This window comes from Hydractinia symbiolongicarpus, chromosome 6, assembly GCF_029227915.1.
Source record: "Hydractinia symbiolongicarpus strain clone_291-10 chromosome 6, HSymV2.1, whole genome shotgun sequence".
In the NCBI taxonomy this organism is placed as follows: Eukaryota; Metazoa; Cnidaria; class Hydrozoa; order Anthoathecata; family Hydractiniidae; genus Hydractinia; species Hydractinia symbiolongicarpus.
The window spans coordinates 32,544,269-32,564,263 of record NC_079880.1 but is presented as its reverse complement, the minus strand read 5'-3'; the positions used below and the strand labels follow the sequence as shown (position 1 = coordinate 32,564,263).

The 19,995-nt window shown below is 36.9% G+C and overlaps 1 protein-coding gene across 1 annotated transcript; it reads left to right on the top strand.

Moving 5' to 3' along the window:
• Nucleotides 1-1,044: 1,044 nt before the first annotated feature.
• On the top strand, nt 1,045-19,974 carry LOC130646905 (uncharacterized). Its single transcript, XM_057452568.1, has 2 exons — nt 1,045-4,823; nt 19,832-19,974. The coding sequence occupies exon 1, from the start codon at nt 1,595-1,597 to the stop codon at nt 3,053-3,055; it is 1,461 nt and encodes a 486-aa protein (XP_057308551.1). The 5' UTR covers nt 1,045-1,594; the 3' UTR covers nt 3,056-4,823; nt 19,832-19,974.
• The last annotated feature ends 21 nt before the right edge of the window (nt 19,975-19,995 follow it).

Genomic DNA, 19,995 nt, shown 5'->3' with positions numbered 1-19,995 from the left:
GAACTTCCCGAATAACATCTGGCCTTACGGATTCTAAATAAACGTTAGATTTGAAATTCAGTTTTTTCTTTAACGCAACTTGCACTACACCATTATTATCCATTTCTCTTGGTAAGACATTGCTTATTTCATCGGCTTTTATTAGAACATTACATATTGCACCTTTTACTTGTCTTCCGTTTGAAGGCACAGCGTCTGATAGGGTAAGATAATCTGGCTTAATGTCACCGATGTTTGCCACATAGGCCTGTTGGTAAAAGTCGCTAGCCTTTACTGTTTCACCATCAAACTTAAACGTTGCCATTTATTTTGTATATTTTTGGGTCTAACCTGCTTTGCCTCATGGACAAAAAAGTTTCACAAGGGCAGTGGCCACCATTGTAGGTGACGTAGTCTTGGTAGCAGTACCAACAAAGCACCTTCTCTCCCACGCGCAGACGTCTTTGACATCTACCACACCTATCGTAGGCATCTAGAGTTCTTTGACAGTCATCGCAGATTTCTCGCATTTATTATATAATCTCCAAAAAACTGGTGAAACGCTGTCACCTTCAACCCATAATCCAGGTACCACTTAAGAATTGGCGTGTAAAGCGTGATCTTGTCCGCCTTCAAGACCCCGAGCAGCTTCGGAATGTAGGTAGATGGTAGCTCTTTCACAACAAACAACGGAGCCATCTCGCTAAACTTTTCATGCAGCTTTTTCGGCACTTCGATGTCGACCTGCGCAAAACCGAATAAGCTGCCGCTCTGCACCCCTTCTGTCAACAGTCTGATGTTGTGCGTCGCTGTCGGTGTATCAATCTTGAAGACCTGGTTGCCGTCTTCTATCTGGTAAATGTCATTCTTATCAAATAATTGCTGAACATCCTCGACGCCTTCGGATCGGTTTTTCTCTTGTGGGAACATGTGTTTGATGTCTTCGACTCCGCTGTATTCGTCTTGTACGTCTCCAGCATCGTAAAAGTCCTCTCGCGCTTCGGTTTCGATTTCGTCGTGCAGCGTTGTCCTTCCAGCAATTTGCTCCCTCGCCCTGTTATAATAAGAAGTGACAGTGTCTCGCACGCTCTGCACTCGATCCGCAAGAGCATCGCAAATTGCTGCTACTGGCGCTGAGACAGCGCTGTATAGCTTGGTGATTGCATTCTTGAACCAACTCATTTCTTTTTATTATAAGTACATTCAAACTTCAACTAACAGCGGTCGCAATTTGAGTAGGGCATTTCCCTTTCTACTCGAAAAGATTTGCGCATGCGCGTTTGTTGATGTCAGCAGTTTTGTCGAGTGCCGTCATTTTTGATGATGTCACGTGGCGTGTTTACTCATTTGAGGCATGATGAAATCTGTGACGTCACAGATTTTTTAGGGGTCTAAAAGCAGCGTTTTTTAATGAGGGGGTTTGACTGTAGAAGAGTGCAACTGTACTTTCATTACCTCCCTACACTAGCTCAATTTACCAGGCGAACAAGCGAAGGAAGACGTTATATTGCAAGGACCGTTATCAACGGTTAATCCGACTGTATATGACGTCATTGATGACACGTACGTATTGAAAGCAACTCAAGTAACAAAAGGAGGCTCCGGACCTTCTGGGATGGACGCAGATGGATGGAGAAAGCCTTTAACTTCAAAGGTTTTCGGTGAATGCGGTTTGGATTTAAGAAGAGCTATAGCCAACGTTATAAAGAAGTTACGTATGGAAAATGTTGAAGATCAATCGCTTGAAGCATTTACTGCTTGCGAACTCGTACCTCTAGACAAAAAACCTGGAGTAAGACCAATTGGTGTTGGAGAAGTCTTGCGAAGAATATGTGGCAAGGTAATGATGGCAGTTCTTCAGAAAGACGTCCTTAAATCAAGTGCGGAAATTCAGATGTGCTCGGGTCAGAAGTCTAGCAGTGAAGCGGCAATCCACGCGATGAGGGAGGTATTTGACAGTGAAGAAACAGAGGCTGTTTTACTTGTTGATGCAGCAAATGCCTTCAATAGTATCAACAGAGAAGCACTCCTGCACAACGTCAAGATTGTTTGCCCGACTATTGCATGTTATGTCATCAATTTCTATAGATTTCATGCGAGGCTTTTCATCATTGGAGGTAAAGAAATAAGATCCGAGGAGGGTACTACGCAGGGTGATCCGCTAGGGATGGCAATATACGCAATTGGTCTAACACCCCTACTTAATCTGATGGCTGACGGAATATTTGAGACTACTGTTGCTGCTTTCGCTGATGACGTTAGTGCAGGTGGAAAATGTAGAAACTTGAAAGTTTGGTGGGATAGATTGATGCAAATTGGACCATTGTTCGGTTACAATCCACAACCTTACAAATCTTGGCTAATTGTAAAACCAGGACACGAACAACTGGCGAAAGCGACTTTTGAGGGCACGAATATCCAGATATGTACTGATGGTGAAAGACATCTTGGCGCCTCGATCGAAAGTGACAGCTTCAGGAAGGAGTACTGTGAAAAAATGGTAACAATCTGGGTAAAGGAGATATCTTTACTTTCAGATATTGCGCTATCACAGCCACAAGCTGCTTATCCCTGTTATACAAGTGGTTATCAACACAAATTTTCATTCTTCCTCAGAACAATACCTGGGATTGAGAAGTATCTGAATCCACTTGAAGAAATCATACGACATCGATTGCTACCTGCTATTACTGGCGGGCACATTGTGAACGACGATGAACGCACACTCCTGTCTTTGCCTCCTCGACTTGGTGGTTTGGGAATTATCAATCCCATTGAACGAGCGCCCACAGAGCTACGAAACTCAGAAAGCATAACTGCTTCTTTGAAGAACGTAATTCTTCGTGAAAATGTTGTTGATGAAGAAATAGTATCATTGAAGGCAGTGAAAAACAACCGGAGACAACAGAATCTGGAAAAATTGAAAAATCTACAATTACGTATGACACCTGAAGCTGCACGATTGAACGAGTCAAATATGGAGTGTGGTGTATCAAATTGGCTTACAACTTTACCAATTAAAGAGCTAAACTATGATCTGAACAAGGAGCAGTTTTTTGACGCTCTACGTTTGTGATACGATTGGACAATCCCGAAACTTCCATCAGAATGCGTGTGTGGAAGCAAATTTAATGTTACACATGCGTTATCATGCAAGAAAGGTGGCTACGTCTCTTTACGACACAATGAGATACGAGATATTACAGGGAAGTTACTGAAGGAAGTATGTAAAGAAGTGAGAAAGGAACCATTGCTGTTACGTTTAAGCAGTGAAAGAATCCATCAAAACGGTATTTTATCACAGGAAGCACGATTAGACATCAGCGCAGTCGGTTTTGGACCCCTGGTCAACGAGTATTTTTAGATGTACGGGTCTTTGACCTCAACGCTCTGAGATACAAGGGTCTTTCTCTTGACAAATGCTTCAAGAAAAACGAAGAAGAGAAGAAGAGAGGATACAACGAAAGAGTTATGCAAGTAGAAAATGGAACATTAACTCCCCTTGTTTTTGCAACAAACGGTGGCATGGGAAGAGAGTGTAAACGATTTTATCAGAGACTGTCTGAAATGATTTCGGAAAAAAGAAACATCAGATTCGCAGAAGCCCCCAAGTTTATTAGAACTAAAATTTCCTTCAGTCTGCTGCGATCAACACTACTTTGCCTGAGAGGTTGCAGATCCTTCGCTCGGGACCACCAGCTGACAGATATGGAACTCGGAAATGTTGTATCACTCATTCGATCTTGAATAATCAAGCGTTGTTAATTATTAAGTGAAACCATGTTGACCTGTAAATTGTTAATAACTTTTTATCTTATTTTTGTGTTGTTGTAAGTTTATTTTTTTATTTGTGGCAAATGTATGTAAATGTCAAAAAAAAAAAAAAATCTTTAAAATCGCCGGATGGAAGATGAGATATATATAGATATATAGAAACAGCACAGAGCCTGGAAGCGGCGGGTGTGTATACTTTGTACTTTTTCAGTTCATTGCATAGTTTACAGGCTAATAGTTTTCAACCAATGACAATACAGTATTAACATTTTTGACCCGTCCCAAAGTCGCAATTTTTTAGGTAGCCAGAAAGCCAATTTTTTTGCTGGTGAAAGAGTAGAACTGCTATATCTGCATTAAAAAAAACGACGAAAAAATACGTATTAATATTGAATTGTCTGTTAAACGTTCCAGAACCAACCGAACATACCGAAAAGTTGAGCTAGGTATCACCTAGAACATTCCAAATAGCTAGCTAGCTAGCTAACATTGAAGAAATTTTAAATTTTGGTGGTGTTGAACTGAATTATAGGTAATTAATATTTTAATTTAAAACTTCCTTGTAGCTACAGTATTTTTCTAACTTAACAGGGAATAGTATTTTAAGTATCTAGGCTAAATATATAAATCTTTAAATATTTACAAAGTTATGCCATGCCATCATGATGTATGCTGACTGGGAAAAAATAAAGTATAGCTAGCTAGCTATATATGTACCACTTTTGCTAATTACATACCTTCCAACACTGGAATCCTGTAAAATGGGAGATTGGGTGAACTTAGTTTAGGGTTTCTGTGAGGTGCTGCCATAGTTAGTGCCAAGGAAAAAAATTTAAGATTTTGAGCCTCACTCTAGATCCTAAGAAAAATTTTGCTGAGAGGTTGCCGATAAGCCGCAAACGCCCGCATATGTGGAGGCGAATTTGAGAAATTTTCGAATTAAATTGGCCCGAAACCGTCTGCACTTTCACGAACTCGCCCGGACCATTCCTGAAGTGCAATTTCTTGTAACATGCAGACAAGGGTGCCGACTCACCGAAAACGCTGTGTATGTCAGGGCGGCCACAGGCGTTCGTTTTGGGGTTTTCGTCTGTAACCGGCCTAACAAGCCTGGGTCTGTCTGAAACCGCCTGAAATTCTACGCGGGCAAGCTCCTTGGTTCTCATTTAAATTCTTACGAGAAGAAGGGAGCTGCTATTTTGTCGTCGTACTTACAGTTTATTATTTGTTGGATTTTATTACAGCTATTTACAAAATAAATGATATGGAAAACAGTCTTCCACTACCATTCCTCAACATTAAAAGAATAAATTATACATGGTAATAAATGTTTTAAAAATGTTGTTTCGGGTTGATCTCGGGTTTCTCCAGGCGAAATTTCAAGTTTTTATTAAATTGCCAGAACTCGACTAACAGGCGGCGTTTCCGGCAAGTCGGCAACCTCGGCGCCGTAGATTAGTGGTTATAGCTCTCGTACTCTGTGCGGGAGACCGGGGTTCGATTCCTCTTGACGGCGATTCAACATGGGCGAGTGAATGTTACCATAGCCCCGGGTTAACCCAAGCCATGTGAGGGAAATTGGGAAGATGGCACACTGTGTGGGCCGTTGGATGTTGCCGGGAGTTGTCTAGTAGAGCGCGGGCTCTAATTGGGCCTGCGTAGCTCAAAATGAGCGTTAAATACTCTAGGACTCTCCATCTACGCCATGGCCCCTCCTGGAAATAATAGACAGGGTATATCCCTCGATATTTGTGAGGCTAGCCATGTAAAATATGCACATCTATCTATCGATCTCGTTCATGCAGTCGATAGTTGAAAGAAGGCACTTGAAGATAAAGAAGTTAATAAAGTTAATATATAAGTTTTTTATCAAGTAAATTTTATTGAAAACTATCGAAAACAGTTCTTTTAAGAACTTCACTACCATTATATTATATAAGTTTATTATTTAATTTTGTGAATCATTATTAGTGTCCCTTTTTGGAGCATTATTCGGGTCTATACAGGTTTTTGTCAGGCAAATACTTGAGTTTTTTTTCAAAACACCAAACTTGCTCGAAAACACTTGCACTTTTTACGGCATATGCAGCTTATTAACACCCTCGTTGGTTAAGGGGCTGCTGAAAAAATTTTTGGGCCCTGTTTGTGGTATATCGTCGTGTATTTCACGGACGGAAATCCGCTAAAGAGGGGGAGGGAGGTCGTCTGAATCCTAACTGCAATATACTGCTAACAGGGACAAAAAAAGCCCCTTAACGTGTGTACCTAACGTAAATGTATGGTTTTTATACAATGAAATGCGATATATAAAGGTAGGGTGACCCTATGGATTTCGCCATGGGTAAACTATTAGTTAGCCATGTTTTGTTTGTTTGTCAGTTCGTATTTTGTCTGTTTGTCTGCCAAAAGCGTCTTGTGTAAAACCACACAAAATGTAATGCGATACATTATGGGCAACCCTGTGAATTTTTCCATTGGTAAACGATTATTATATATTATTAATAGCCATATTTTGTCTGTTCGCTGGACACCCTTTTGTATGTATAGGAGTCTATACTCTATAATAATAATAGCCATATTTTGTCTGTTTGTCTGCCAAAAGCATCTTGTGTAAAATCACGCACAAAATGAAATGTGTTATATAAAAGACGGACGACCCCATGAATTTTTTCAGGGTTAACAATTAGTTTTTTATTGATACTAGACGTATTTTGTCTGTTTGTCGACTAAAAGGGACTTGTGTAAAACTACAAGCGAAATGAAATGTAATATATAAAGGACAGGTGACCCCATGGATTTTTCCACACATAAACGATATAGCATTAAATTAAATAACTTAATAACTATAATAACGATTAATAACGATTAAATAACTATATAAAAATGTAAATATGAAGGTCTCCAGGAATTAAATCCTGTCATACTGAGGCTGGGCATTTCTTAACATTTTTAAGATTTTTAAAAATTTCTTATATTGAAAAAAACCCTGCGTATTTTCAATTACAGGTCAAGAAGCAACACAATTTTTTTACTGAAGTTACATCCTGAAAAATTTATTCTAAAAATAACAGTCTTTTTTTCTCAACGAAAATAGTGTTTTAAAACAAAGAAAAGAGAAGAATAAAAAGTAAGACAGTTTCGGCCTAGAAGCATTTTGCTAGTAAAATTGAAGCAGGTCAAAAATAGGAAAAAAAACGTGTATACAACCAGCTAATCTAGCAAACTTGTGGATTACAACAGGTTAACAGCTAGTATTTTATAAGCGATTTTCAGGTTATAATTTATTTAGGAGTGGGAGGTAAGCCGTTTTAATTGTATGTTTCAATTAAAATTATATAGCGTCACATACTTTTTAACTTAATTTTGTGAGGTATTGGTATCTTAGCAGACATAAGTTTGTTAATTTTTGCTACTGAAACAAAAAATTACAGTGAATTTCTTTTCTTTTTTTAGGTTCGACAACCGTGACTCGGCAGAGTATAACAGAGAAGAAACTCGACAGAGTATAAAAGCTAGTTATTCAGAACATTCGGATATTCAGAATTAATTGAACTTACTGAACCTTGAACTTGAATTTACTTATCGGTTAACTTAATAGTGAATTAATAGTGAAATTATTGGTGGACTTAATAATGAACTTATCGGTGAATTTAGTAGTAAATTTATTGGTAAAATTACAAAATGACAGAGGTTTCTCTAGCTTTTAAGATTTTTTTTTCTCGATCACACGTTACCACCGCTATTATGAACCCCGCATATAAAAGCTGTCGCCGTATGGTACTTTTACTTTCTGTTGATGTTGAAACTAATCCCGGGCCTTGCACTATTCTAAAGTCGGCACAGAGATCTTTTCATCAAGGGGATGTTAGGCTTGGAAATTTTACTGGTACACAATGTATGTGTAATTCCCTGTTTGCGATCGTTTGGTCGGCTCTTAAAAAAGTTTCTTTTTGGAATCCAGGTGATCTTGATCATATCCTTTACGAAGGAACAAAGTGGTACACAAACCTAGGATACACAAACCAGTACTTAAGCGCAAGTGAGCTCCCAAATAGTTTACTTCTTGAAAATGAGGTCATACAAATACAAAGTTTAGAAAATGTTTCTCATATTATTACAGACGATAGCACTTCATTACGCACTTTTCATAATTCATCTGAATCCGATAAAGGGCAAGGAATGCTGGGCATTATTAGCGGCGTTATTTTTGCTATAGTTTGGGACCACCCACAAATTTATTTATTTGATCCTCATAGCCGAACTAGTTTAGGACAAATAACTGAACAGGGTGCGTCAGTCGTTTTAAAGTTTATTCATTGCAAAATGTTGAAAACTACATACGCGAAATATACGTCACCCCTGGCGAAGCAATGTGTCTGGAAACTCAATATTTCAAAATACTCACAACTGAACAGATAACTGGTAACATTATGCTTAACATTCGCAGAAAAAGAAAACTAGAACAAAACAGGAAGTACCGTCAATCCGAGAGAGGCCGAGTGAAACAAAGAAATTCAATAGGCAAATATCAGAAAACGGAACACGGCCAAGCTAAGTTGAGCGAGTCGATAAGCAAATATCGGAAGACGGAACAGGGGCAAGCTAAGGTGAAAAAGTCAATAGGCAAATATCAGAAAACAGAAAAGGGACACGCTAAGATAAAAGAGTCGATAGACAAATATCAAAATACAGTAAATGGTCGATCCAAGCTAAGAGAGTCGAAAAGTAAATACAAAAAAACGGAACAGGGCCAAGTGAAGCAAAGGGAGTCCGTAGGTAAATATCGGGAAACTGAGCAGGGCCAACAGGCACAAAAGACTGCAAAAAAACGCCATGTAGGGGAAGGTAAAGCAACAAAACGGAAGCGTGTTAACAATCTGCCTGATTCTGATGAAAAAATAAACCAATTTAAATAATGTGTTGGGAATGGGCCATTTTATATATGTGTCATATGTAATCGTTCTTCATATAAGCGGTCAATTAAATTTTTTCGCCACATCAATTATCCTGTCATTCCAGAAGAGCATAATACATATGTGCAACATGCCATTCAAAACTTACAAAAGGAAAAATTCCTTCCCAGGCTGTATCTAATAATCTCCAAATGTTTGATCTCCCAGAATCAATGAGCACATTACGACGATTAAAAAAAATTTTTATATCTAAAAGGATTTTATTTAAACGAATTGCCATAATGCCTAAAGGTCAGTGTCCTAAAATAAAAGGTGCAATATGTAATGTTCCAATAAAAGCCGATGAAATAAGCAATGTCTTACCAAGAGAAATGGATAATAATGGTGTAGTGCAAGTTGCGTTAAAGAAAAAACTGAATTTCAAATCTAACGTTTATTTAGAATCCGTAAGGCCAGATGTTATTCGGGAAGTTCTTTGTTATCTGAAACTGGTTAACCCTCTTTATTCAAATATTGAAATTAATCTTACAAACATACCACCTTCCTGGATTAATTTAACATCTGAACATGAAACTGGGGAAAGTGAAAATGAAATGAACGTTGATTTTGCAATAAAATCGACAACAAATAATAATATTGGTGATGTAAAATCCAAGATTACCTGGACAATAGCGAAGAAGAGAATGAAAACCCGTTAAACGAATATCGCTTGCCTTGCCAAGAAACGTCTTTTGTTCCAACTATTCCACATGACCAAATTGATGATGGAAATATTGTTATTGCTCCAGGAGAGAACAAATTTCCCATACCAATAATTTCTGATGAGCATTGTGAAGAACTTTCCCACCCCTATCTATTTCCAACAAGTAAATTCGGATATCACACGAAAAGACAAGTACCACTTTCCCCAACCAAGTATTTCAACCAAAGATTACTGAACTATAGACAGAAGTTTGCCTCTGATACTGACCATATATTCTTTGCTCATGCAGTGACTCAACATCTTAATTTAAATAGTCGCATAAACATCGCTATGCAAAATATTAAAGCAGATGGTCTTACAGCAGGAATGATGTCTGCGAATTTTAAAGAAAGAGTTAAGTCGTTTATAGCCAGTGACGACGCTTTCACGTTTATGAACACGTTGAAAGAAACTCCTGCATATTGGAAACGATTTCTCTTTGAAGTTTTGGCTATGGTAAAACAGCTAGGACTTCCAACATTTTTTATGACTTTGTCCTGTGCAGACTTAAGATGGAATGAACTGGTTAAAATCATTACTAAATTAAAAGGTAATGACATATCTGAAGAAGAAATCGAAAATCTAAATTATTATCAAAGAACAGAGATTCTTAACAGTAATCCAGTTCTTCTAGAAAGACATTTCCAATACAGAGTTGAGACATTTTTTAAAACCATAGTTGTCAACGGGCCATTAGGTAAAGTAAACTACTACGCGATTAGAGTTGAATTTCAGGTTAGAGGTAGCCCACACATCCACTCTTTATTATGGGTTGTCAATGCACCAATTTTAAGTAGCGATAACAAAAAAGAATATATTGCCTTTGTGGATAACATAGTTAAATGTCAGCTTCCTAATAAAGACAGCAACCCAGATTTCTACAAACTAGTTTCGACATATCAAACACATTCTCATTCTAAATCTTGTCGTAAATATAAAAACATGAATTGTCGATACTCTTTCGGCAAGTTTTTTACAGACCGTACAATTGTTGCTGAGCCTTTACCTGATAACCTCTCAAAGAAAGAAAGAGAAACACAGTTAAAAAAAAGAAAGGCTATACTAGAAAAAATAAAAACTTCCATAGATTCAAATTTGAATCCAAGATTCAATATTATTCTTCATCCAGATGAACCGAATTATAACCAACCTGGTACAATTGAACAAATCCTTCAAAGTTTAGCCATAACAAAAAAAGAATATGGAAACGCACTAAGCATCTCACCTGATACAGGATTTCAAATTCACTTCCAAAGGCTTCCAGATTCTTGTTTTATCAATAATTATTTTACTGAAGGTTTGAAGGCATGGGAAGCTAACATAGACATTCAACCTGTTCTTGATTATTATAAAGCAGTTTCTTACATGTCGGCTTATTTGTCGAAAGTTGTAAATGAATCTTCAGAGGCAATGAAAAAAGCTGCATCGCAGGCACTAGAAACTGGTGATTCATTATTTGAACAGATGAAGTCAGTTGCAAATGCGTATCGAAATCATCGCGAAATGTCAGTTCAAGAAGCAGTAGCTACCATAATGCCAGAAATATGGTTACGAAAGACATTTCCAGCTGTAGTTTTTGCAAATAGTAACATTCCTGAGAAGCGATACAGGGTTTGTCGTAACGAAGAAGAAATTTTAAGTTTACCACCAGACAGTACGGATATTTTTAAACGAAACATGTTGGATAGATACATGGATAGACCAAATTTAGAATTTAAAAAAGGCAGATACCCCATGTTGGAACAAATGTGTGATGCTGAGTTCTTGTCAAGCTATTCTATGAAAATAAAACCGAAACCAGAAGATGAAAATGACAGTCAACCAGAAGTACTTAAAGAAATAATAGCTGAGATTCAAGTCGAATCTCCTTATCCAAAAACTATACCTCTGATGTCATCAAAAGAAATGTTGAACTTGCGAAAATAAAAATGTGTTCTAAGATACCATGTACCTAGTCGAGACAAAAATCCAGAAGGATAAGCACATCATTTGCTCTTTATGTTTTATCCTTTTCGCCAGGAAGCAGAATTGTTAAGTGAAAACTCGGGTACTTACACAGAGAAATTATTGGAAAACGGTGTATCAGAAATTATAAATACAAATAAAATAATATGCGAACCATTTGGTGAACTTGTTGAAGAAGCAATGATAAATTTTCACGCAAATGTAAATAATCTTACTTGCCTACTAAACTATCATGTTCAAGAAATGATAAACTTTCCACAGTAATATGAATACTGAACAGACAAACCGAAATAATATCTTCAATAGTAAATAATCTTGATTCTTTCGCCGAACAGGAAAACGACGATGTTACTGATGAGATTAGTAATATAAACAACCATGACACTGACGAAATTCGAAGTAAAACCGAAAACATCACAGTTTTTGGAAACACTTTTTCATCTATCCCTGAGCCTGGAATTTCCGAAGACGAACTATATGAAAAGATTCGAACATTAAATAAAACACAAAGGCAAATTTTTGAAGTGGTAAATGATTGGGTTAGAACTTACGTAAAAGGTTTAGCATGTAACGCACATCATAAAATTAAGCCAATTCACATTTTTCTAACAGGAAGTGCAGGTTGTGAAAAGTCCCATTTAATAACAACAATTTCTGACATGCTAAATAAAGCACTTTTCTATCGTGCAGGAAACTTAGAAAAGGATAAAATTCTCATTTTAGCACCAACCGGTGTTGATGCCATTAATATAGAGGGAAATACAATACATTCAGCCTTAGGTATACCAGCGGATAGAAGTTTCACTAAAAACACTTCTAAGTTAAGTGATAAAAAGAAATGTATGCTGCAAAACAAGCTTTCAAGCTTTCACAACTAAGCGTTATTGTAATAGATGAAATCTCAATGGTTTCAAACAAGCTACTTTTACATATTCATCAACGGCTAACCGAAATATTTGGATGCGCAGATGACATTCCATTTGCAGGAATATCTGTTATAGCATGTGGCGATTTCTACCAACTTCCACCAATTCAAGCAAGGCCAGTTTACGCAGAATACAAAGATGCATTATTAAATCTTTCACATTGCTGGAAGCATTTTAAGATTGCTGAACTAACGGAAGTTATGAGACAGCGTGATGATCAACATTTGATTGAATTATTAAACAATATCAGAGTGGGAAAATTAGAAAGGCGACACGAAGATTTACTAAAATCTAAATTTATTTCACCAAATGACCCACATTACCCCAAAAATGCAATTCATATATTTGCTGAAAATCAACGCGCCTCTGAGCATAACAAAAAAATGCAGCTGCAATTCCCACTAATGCTGTCATGGGCCTGCACTGTTCACAAGGTTCAAGGAAAAACGTTTGATAAAATTGTTGTCTGTTTTGATTTATTAAAACAACGAGCCTTTCACTCAGGACAAATCTATGTTGCATTAAGTCGAGTCACAAGTTTAGACGGTTTATACCTAACGGGTAGATTTGCTAAATCAACCATTAAGTCAGACACACGAGCAACAGAGCAATACAATTACATGCGAGAACATTCAAAATTGACACAAAAAGAAACTGGTGTAATTAGCGAAAATTCTATTATGGTCACTTTGCTTAATACAAGATCCTACAACAAGCATAAAAACGATATTAAATTCGACCGCGTTCTCATGGAAAGTGATTTATTATGCCTAACGGAAACTCAGATACCATTGAACTCACATTGCGACTCAAAACTAGATTACTTTACTTTAATTCCAAACAACAATGTGGACAAATTTTCTAGTCTATTAGTTGGTCATAATGAAACTATACAATTGTTTGATATTGTAAAAATTCCTGGTGCAATATTTTTTAGAATGACAAAAAGAACGTTTCACGAAAACGCTATTAATGTTCTGCTTCTATATCGTAAAAATTCCCTTAATAGAGATGAGTCATTATACCTTATTCAATATTTTTTGGGAAATGAAACTGTTGATATTATACTCGGAGATTTTAATGTGAATGCATTTAGCGATGAAAACTATTTCCTTAATTTTCTTACTGAATATAAACAAGTCGTAACCTCGCCAACTCATATATCAGGTTCACTTATTGACCATGTCTATATCCGTGAGAATGTTTTAAATACTCTTAATGTCGAGACCTTCGTTAAAACTGTCTATTTCAGTGATCACGATGCAATCAGGCTTAAACTCTCTCTCTCTGATTTGAAAAAAACAACCTATGGAACTGAAAATCTTTACAGACGACTTCAAACAACTTTTTTCTTCGTGTTTTTAACCTCCTTTATTTTTTTTTGGCATTTTAAACTTTTAAATTAATACTGTCCTCGATCGCAACGCATATAATTGCTTTCCAACACGTTTGCTTAAGGCGGAAATCTTCAAGCCACAGGGCTTCTTGTTTTGAATTTAAATTAGATTAGCTTTAATATCGAATTGAAAAATAAAATTTAAAACAAAATAATTTTTTAATTAAATTAAAACACCCCACGGTCGAGAGCTGCCACGAAATTTTAATTCATACTTTAAAATCCCATTTGAAATTCGATGATGTCTGAGAACGTTGAATTGATTAATGACCAAACCGCATTTATTTGAATCAATTCGCAAAAACGCTTGTGGCCGAGAGAACTGCCAATTAGCAACCTCGTTCCTAGATTAAAAGTTACAGTTGGCGTAAGCGGGTGCTCCCTGGCCATGGATTTTAGTAGATTTAGATAAACATGGCGTCTAAGTTGGGAGAAAAGGAGAATTGGGAAAAGTTCTCTGTTGCAATGAAAACCAAACGTATGAAAGGCATGAAAGGAACAAAATCGAATAATAGCAATACAGAAGAACTAAAAGGAGGAGGAAACATACTGAAAAACCAAGAATTGATCGTTCAACAGTTTGAGGCAAAGGTAAAGCTAAAAAATATGAGAGGATCGGAGCTCAAGAGTTTGTGCCATACAAATATGACGAAATTACACTTCATAACATTAAAGAAGCTTGCCCCCGTCACTTTGAACATAGTTTACCAGCTGAAATGGCTTGCGATATATTGTCATCAGAAAGAGGACCATCATGCAGCAAAATATCCCACCTTACCAACTTCAAGCTGATTCATATCAGATTTATTAAACAAAACATGTCCCACAAATTGCTATCCAAACCAAGTTATGATAGTGGCATTGAAAGCAGGGATTATATTAAAATTATAAGTAACCCTTTTGATTTCAATAAGTCTTTCAAGAGAAAACGGCACGACACCAGCAGCACAACAACAAGCTTGCCAGCAACAGTAATCTCTTGCCCTAGCAAAGTATGTTCATCTCCATGTTTTCCAAAAAGCATTTCAGTTGCTACCATGTTTAAAATGGGAAAGGTTATTACAGAAGTGGAAAAGTCTTATGAAAAAATTGAAGTGTCATACTTCAACATCAACATTGATGCATATACATGGAGTCAGTCTAGTGTAATGGAATTCTTAATCGATGATAATCCATTTAGTCGGGGAGGCTTTCGCGAGGTATATGGAGCAAAATGTAAAGATGGAAAAGAGTATGTTCTAAAAAAATTTCTAAATAGTTCATTGGAGACTATTGAACAATTGAATGAAACTTTAGCTACTAAAGAAAATGTAGAAAGCTTTGCAAGAAGAGCAATTCAAACACACATCTTAGCAAAAAACTTCACAGAACAGTTTAGAACAAGCGAAGTACGTTAATAATGATGGAACAATTATTGATGATGTCAGAACCGAACTAGTGTTAAAGGCTGAGTGTTTATCTCATTATTCTTATCAAAAACCTAAAGCAGAATTATTGCTTTTTGACATTCAGGGCTGTGAGGGTATGGTAGGAAAGGGTAAAAAATAATGTCCTTACTCCTCATACCTGATTACTTGTTGAAGGACCATATATCACACTGTCAGTTGCATCTTCAAGGTCATTGTGATTCCTTCTCAGATAAGCATGCATTGTAGACAGGATAACAGTTTCACTTCCCTTATCTATCCGTATACATGCAGGCAATGTACGAGTTTGGTACAGGTACTCAAGGTACCATTTAGCCACGATTTCTGGTTTAGAATTTGAGATCCACGTTTTCAACCACAATAGCTTTCTACTTGAAGTGTCAATACACCCATATACTGCTATAGGAAACGTGGCATTTTGATACCCCGTAAGTTTGTCATGAAAATTTAGAGATAACACCCAGTCTGAGCCTTTTGTAGTGAAATGTTCTTTCTCTTTTTTGTGTCGTTTACCAGGACGGCGTTCTTCCAATTGTTCAGGCACGAGGTCAAACATTGTATTATGCACCAAATCTCGCGAAACTTTTAAGTCGTATTTTTGTCGTATTTTTTGGTGCATTGCACGGATTGCAATTCGTTTAAATAAAATTCTTTTAGATATAAAAATATTTTCTAATCGTCGTAATGTGCTCATTGATTCTGGGAGATCAAACATTTGGAGATTATTAGATACAGCCTGGGAAGGAATTTTTCCTTTTGTAAGTTTTGAATGGCATGTTGCACATATGTATTATGCTCTTCTGGAATGACAGGATAATTGATGTGGCGAAAAAATTTAATTGACCGCTTATATGAAGAACGATTACATATGACACATATATAAAATGGCCCATTCCCAACACATTATTTAAATTGGTTTATTTTTTCATCAGAATCAGGCAGATTGTTAACACGCTTCCGTTTTGTTGCTTTACCTTCCCCTACATGGCGTTTTTTTGCAGTCTTTTGTGCCTGTTGGCCCTGCTCAGTTTCCCGATATTTACCTACGGACTCCCTTTGCTTCACTTGGCCCTGTTCCGTTTTTTTGTATTTACTTTTCGACTCTCTTAGCTTGGATCGACCATTTACTGTATTTTGATATTTGTCTATCGACTCTTTTATCTTAGCGTGTCCCTTTTCTGTTTTCTGATATTTGCCTATTGACTTTTTCACCTTAGCTTGCCCCTGTTCCGTCTTCCGATATTTGCTTATCGACTCGCTCAACTTAGCTTGGCCGTGTTCCGTTTTCTGATATTTGCCTATTGAATTTCTTTGTTTCACTCGGCCTCTCTCGGATTGACGGTACTTCCTGTTTTGTTCTAGTTTTCTTTTTCTGCGAATGTTAAGCATAATGTTACCAGTTATCTGTTCAGTTGTGAGTATTTTGAAATATTGAGTTTCCAGACACATTGCTTCGCCAGGGGTGACGTATATTTCGCGTATGTAGTTTTCAACATTTTGCAATGAATAAACTTTAAAACGACTGACGCACCCTGTTCAGTTATTTGTCCTAAACTAGTTCGGCTATGAGGATCAAATAAATAAATTTGTGGGTGGTCCCAAACTATAGCAAAAATAACGCCGCTAATAATGCCCAGCATTCCTTGCCCTTTATCGGATTCAGATGAATTTTGAAAAGTTCGTAATGAAGTGCTATCGTCTGTAATAATATGAGAAACATTTTCTAAACTTTGTATTTGTATGACCTCATTTTCAAGAAGTAAACTATTTGGGAGCTCACTTGCGCTTAAGTACTGGTTTGTGTATCCTAGGTTTGTGTACCACTTTGTTCCTTCGTAAAGGATATGATCAAGATCACCTGGATTCCAAAAAGAAACTTTTTTAAGAGCCGACCAAACGATCGCAAACAGGGAATTACACATACATTGTGTACCAGTAAAATTTCCAAGCCTAACATCCCCTTGATGAAAAGATCTCTGTGCCGACTTTAGAATAGTGCAAGGCCCGGGATTAGTTTCAACATCAACAGAAAGTAAAAGTACCATACGGCGACAGCTTTTATATGCGGGGTTCATAATAGCGGTGGTAACGTGTGATCGAGAAAAAAAAATCTTAAAAGCTAGAGAAACCTCTGTCATTTTGTAATTTTACCAATAAATTTACTACTAAATTCACCGATAAGTTCATTATTAAGTCCACCAATAATTTCACTATTAATTCACTATTAAGTTAACCGATAAGTAAATTCAAGTTCAAGGTTCAGTAAGTTCAATTAATTCTGAATATCCGAATGTTCTGAATAACTAGCTTTTATACTCTGTCGAGTTTCTTCTCTGTTATACTCTGCCGAGTCACGGTTGTCGAACCTAAAAAAAGAAAAGAAATTCACTGTAATTTTTTGTTTCAGTAGCAAAAATTAACAAACTTATGTCTGCTAAGATACCAATACCTCACAAAATTAAGTTAAAAAGTATGTGACGCTATATAATTTTAATTGAAACATACAATTAAAACGGCTTACCTCCCACTCCTAAATAAATTATAACCTGAAAATCGCTTATAAAATACTAGCTGTTAACCTGTTGTAATCCACAAGTTTGCTAGATTAGCTGGTTGTATACACGTTTTTTTTCCTATTTTTGACCTGCTTCAATTTTACTAGCAAAATGCTTCTAGGCCGAAACTGTCTTACTTTTTATTCTTCTCTTTTCTTTGTTTTAAAACACTATTTTCGTTGAGAAAAAAAGACTGTTATTTTTAGAATAAATTTTTCAGGATGTAACTTCAGTAAAAAAATTGTGTTGCTTCTTGACCTGTAATTGAAAATACGCAGGGTTTTTTTCAATATAAGAAATTTTTAAAAATCTTAAAAATGTTAAGAAATGCCCAGCCTCAGTATGACAGGATTTAATTCCTGGAGACCTTCATATTTACATTTTTATATAGTTATTTAATCGTTATTAATCGTTATTATAGTTATTAAGTTATTTAATTTAATGCTATATCGTTTATGTGTGGAAAAATCCATGGGGTCACCTGTCCTTTATATATTACATTTCATTTCGCTTGTAGTTTTACACAAGTCCCTTTTAGTCGACAAACAGACAAAATACGTCTAGTATCAATAAAAAACTAATTGTTAACCCTGAAAAAATTCATGGGGTCGTCCGTCTTTTATATAACACATTTCATTTTGTGCGTGATTTTACACAAGATGCTTTTGGCAGACAAACAGACAAAATATGGCTATTATTATTATAGAGTATAGACTCCTATACATACAAAAGGGTGTCCAGCGAACAGACAAAATATGGCTATTAATAATATATAATAATCGTTTACCAATGGAAAAATTCACAGGGTTGCCCATAATGTATCGCATTACATTTTGTGTGGTTTTACACAAGACGCTTTTGGCAGACAAACAGACAAAATACGAACTGACAAACAAACAAAACATGGCTAACTAATAGTTTACCCATGGCGAAATCCATAGGGTCACCCTACCTTTATATATCGCATTTCATTGTATAAAAACCATACATTTACGTTAGGTACACACGTTAAGGGGCTTTTTTTGTCCCTGTTAGCAGTATATTGCAGTTAGGATTCAGACGACCTCCCTCCCCCTCTTTAGCGGATTTCCGTCCGTGAAATACACGACGATATACCACAAACAGGGCCCAAAAATTTTTTCAGCAGCCCCTTAACCAACGAGGGTGTTAATAAGCTGCATATGCCGTAAAAAGTGCAAGTGTTTTCGAGCAAGTTTGGTGTTTTGAAAAAAAACTCAAGTATTTGCCTGACAAAAACCTGTATAGACCCGAATAATGCTCCAAAAAGGGACACTAATAATGATTCACAAAATTAAATAATAAACTTATATAATATAATGGTAGTGAAGTTCTTAAAAGAACTGTTTTCGATAGTTTTCAATAAAATTTACTTGATAAAAAACTTATATATTAACTTTATTAACTTCTTTATCTTCAAGTGCCTTCTTTCAACTATCGACTGCATGAACGAGATCGATAGATAGATGTGCATATTTTACATGGCTAGCCTCACAAATATCGAGGGATATACTCTGTCTATTATTTCCAGGAGGGGCCATGGCGTAGATGGAGAGTCCTAGAGTATTTAACGCTCATTTTGAGCTACGCAGGCCCAATTAGAGCCCGCGCTCTACTAGACAACTCCCGGCAACATCCAACGGCCCACACAGTGTGCCATCTTCCCAATTTCCCTCACATGGCTTGGGTTAACCCGGGGCTATGGTAACATTCACTCGCCCATGTTGAATCGCCGTCAAGAGGAATCGAACCCCGGTCTCCCGCACAGAGTACGAGAGCTATAACCACTAATCTACGGCGCCGAGGTTGCCGACTTGCCGGAAACGCCGCCTGTTAGTCGAGTTCTGGCAATTTAATAAAAACTTGAAATTTCGCCTGGAGAAACCCGAGATCAACCCGAAACAACATTTTTAAAACATTTATTACCATGTATAATTTATTCTTTTAATGTTGAGGAATGGTAGTGGAAGACTGTTTTCCATATCATTTATTTTGTAAATAGCTGTAATAAAATCCAACAAATAATAAACTGTAAGTACGACGACAAAATAGCAGCTCCCTTCTTCTCGTAAGAATTTAAATGAGAACCAAGGAGCTTGCCCGCGTAGAATTTCAGGCGGTTTCAGACAGACCCAGGCTTGTTAGGCCGGTTACAGACGAAAACCCCAAAACGAACGCCTGTGGCCGCCCTGACATACACAGCGTTTTCGGTGAGTCGGCACCCTTGTCTGCATGTTACAAGAAATTGCACTTCAGGAATGGTCCGGGCGAGTTCGTGAAAGTGCAGACGGTTTCGGGCC

What these genes read in the sequence shown, in the direction of transcription:
- LOC130646905 (XM_057452568.1), top strand. Translation starts at nt 1,595, where the DNA reads ATGGACGCAGATGGATGGAGAAAGCCTTTAACTTCAAAGGTTTTCGGT.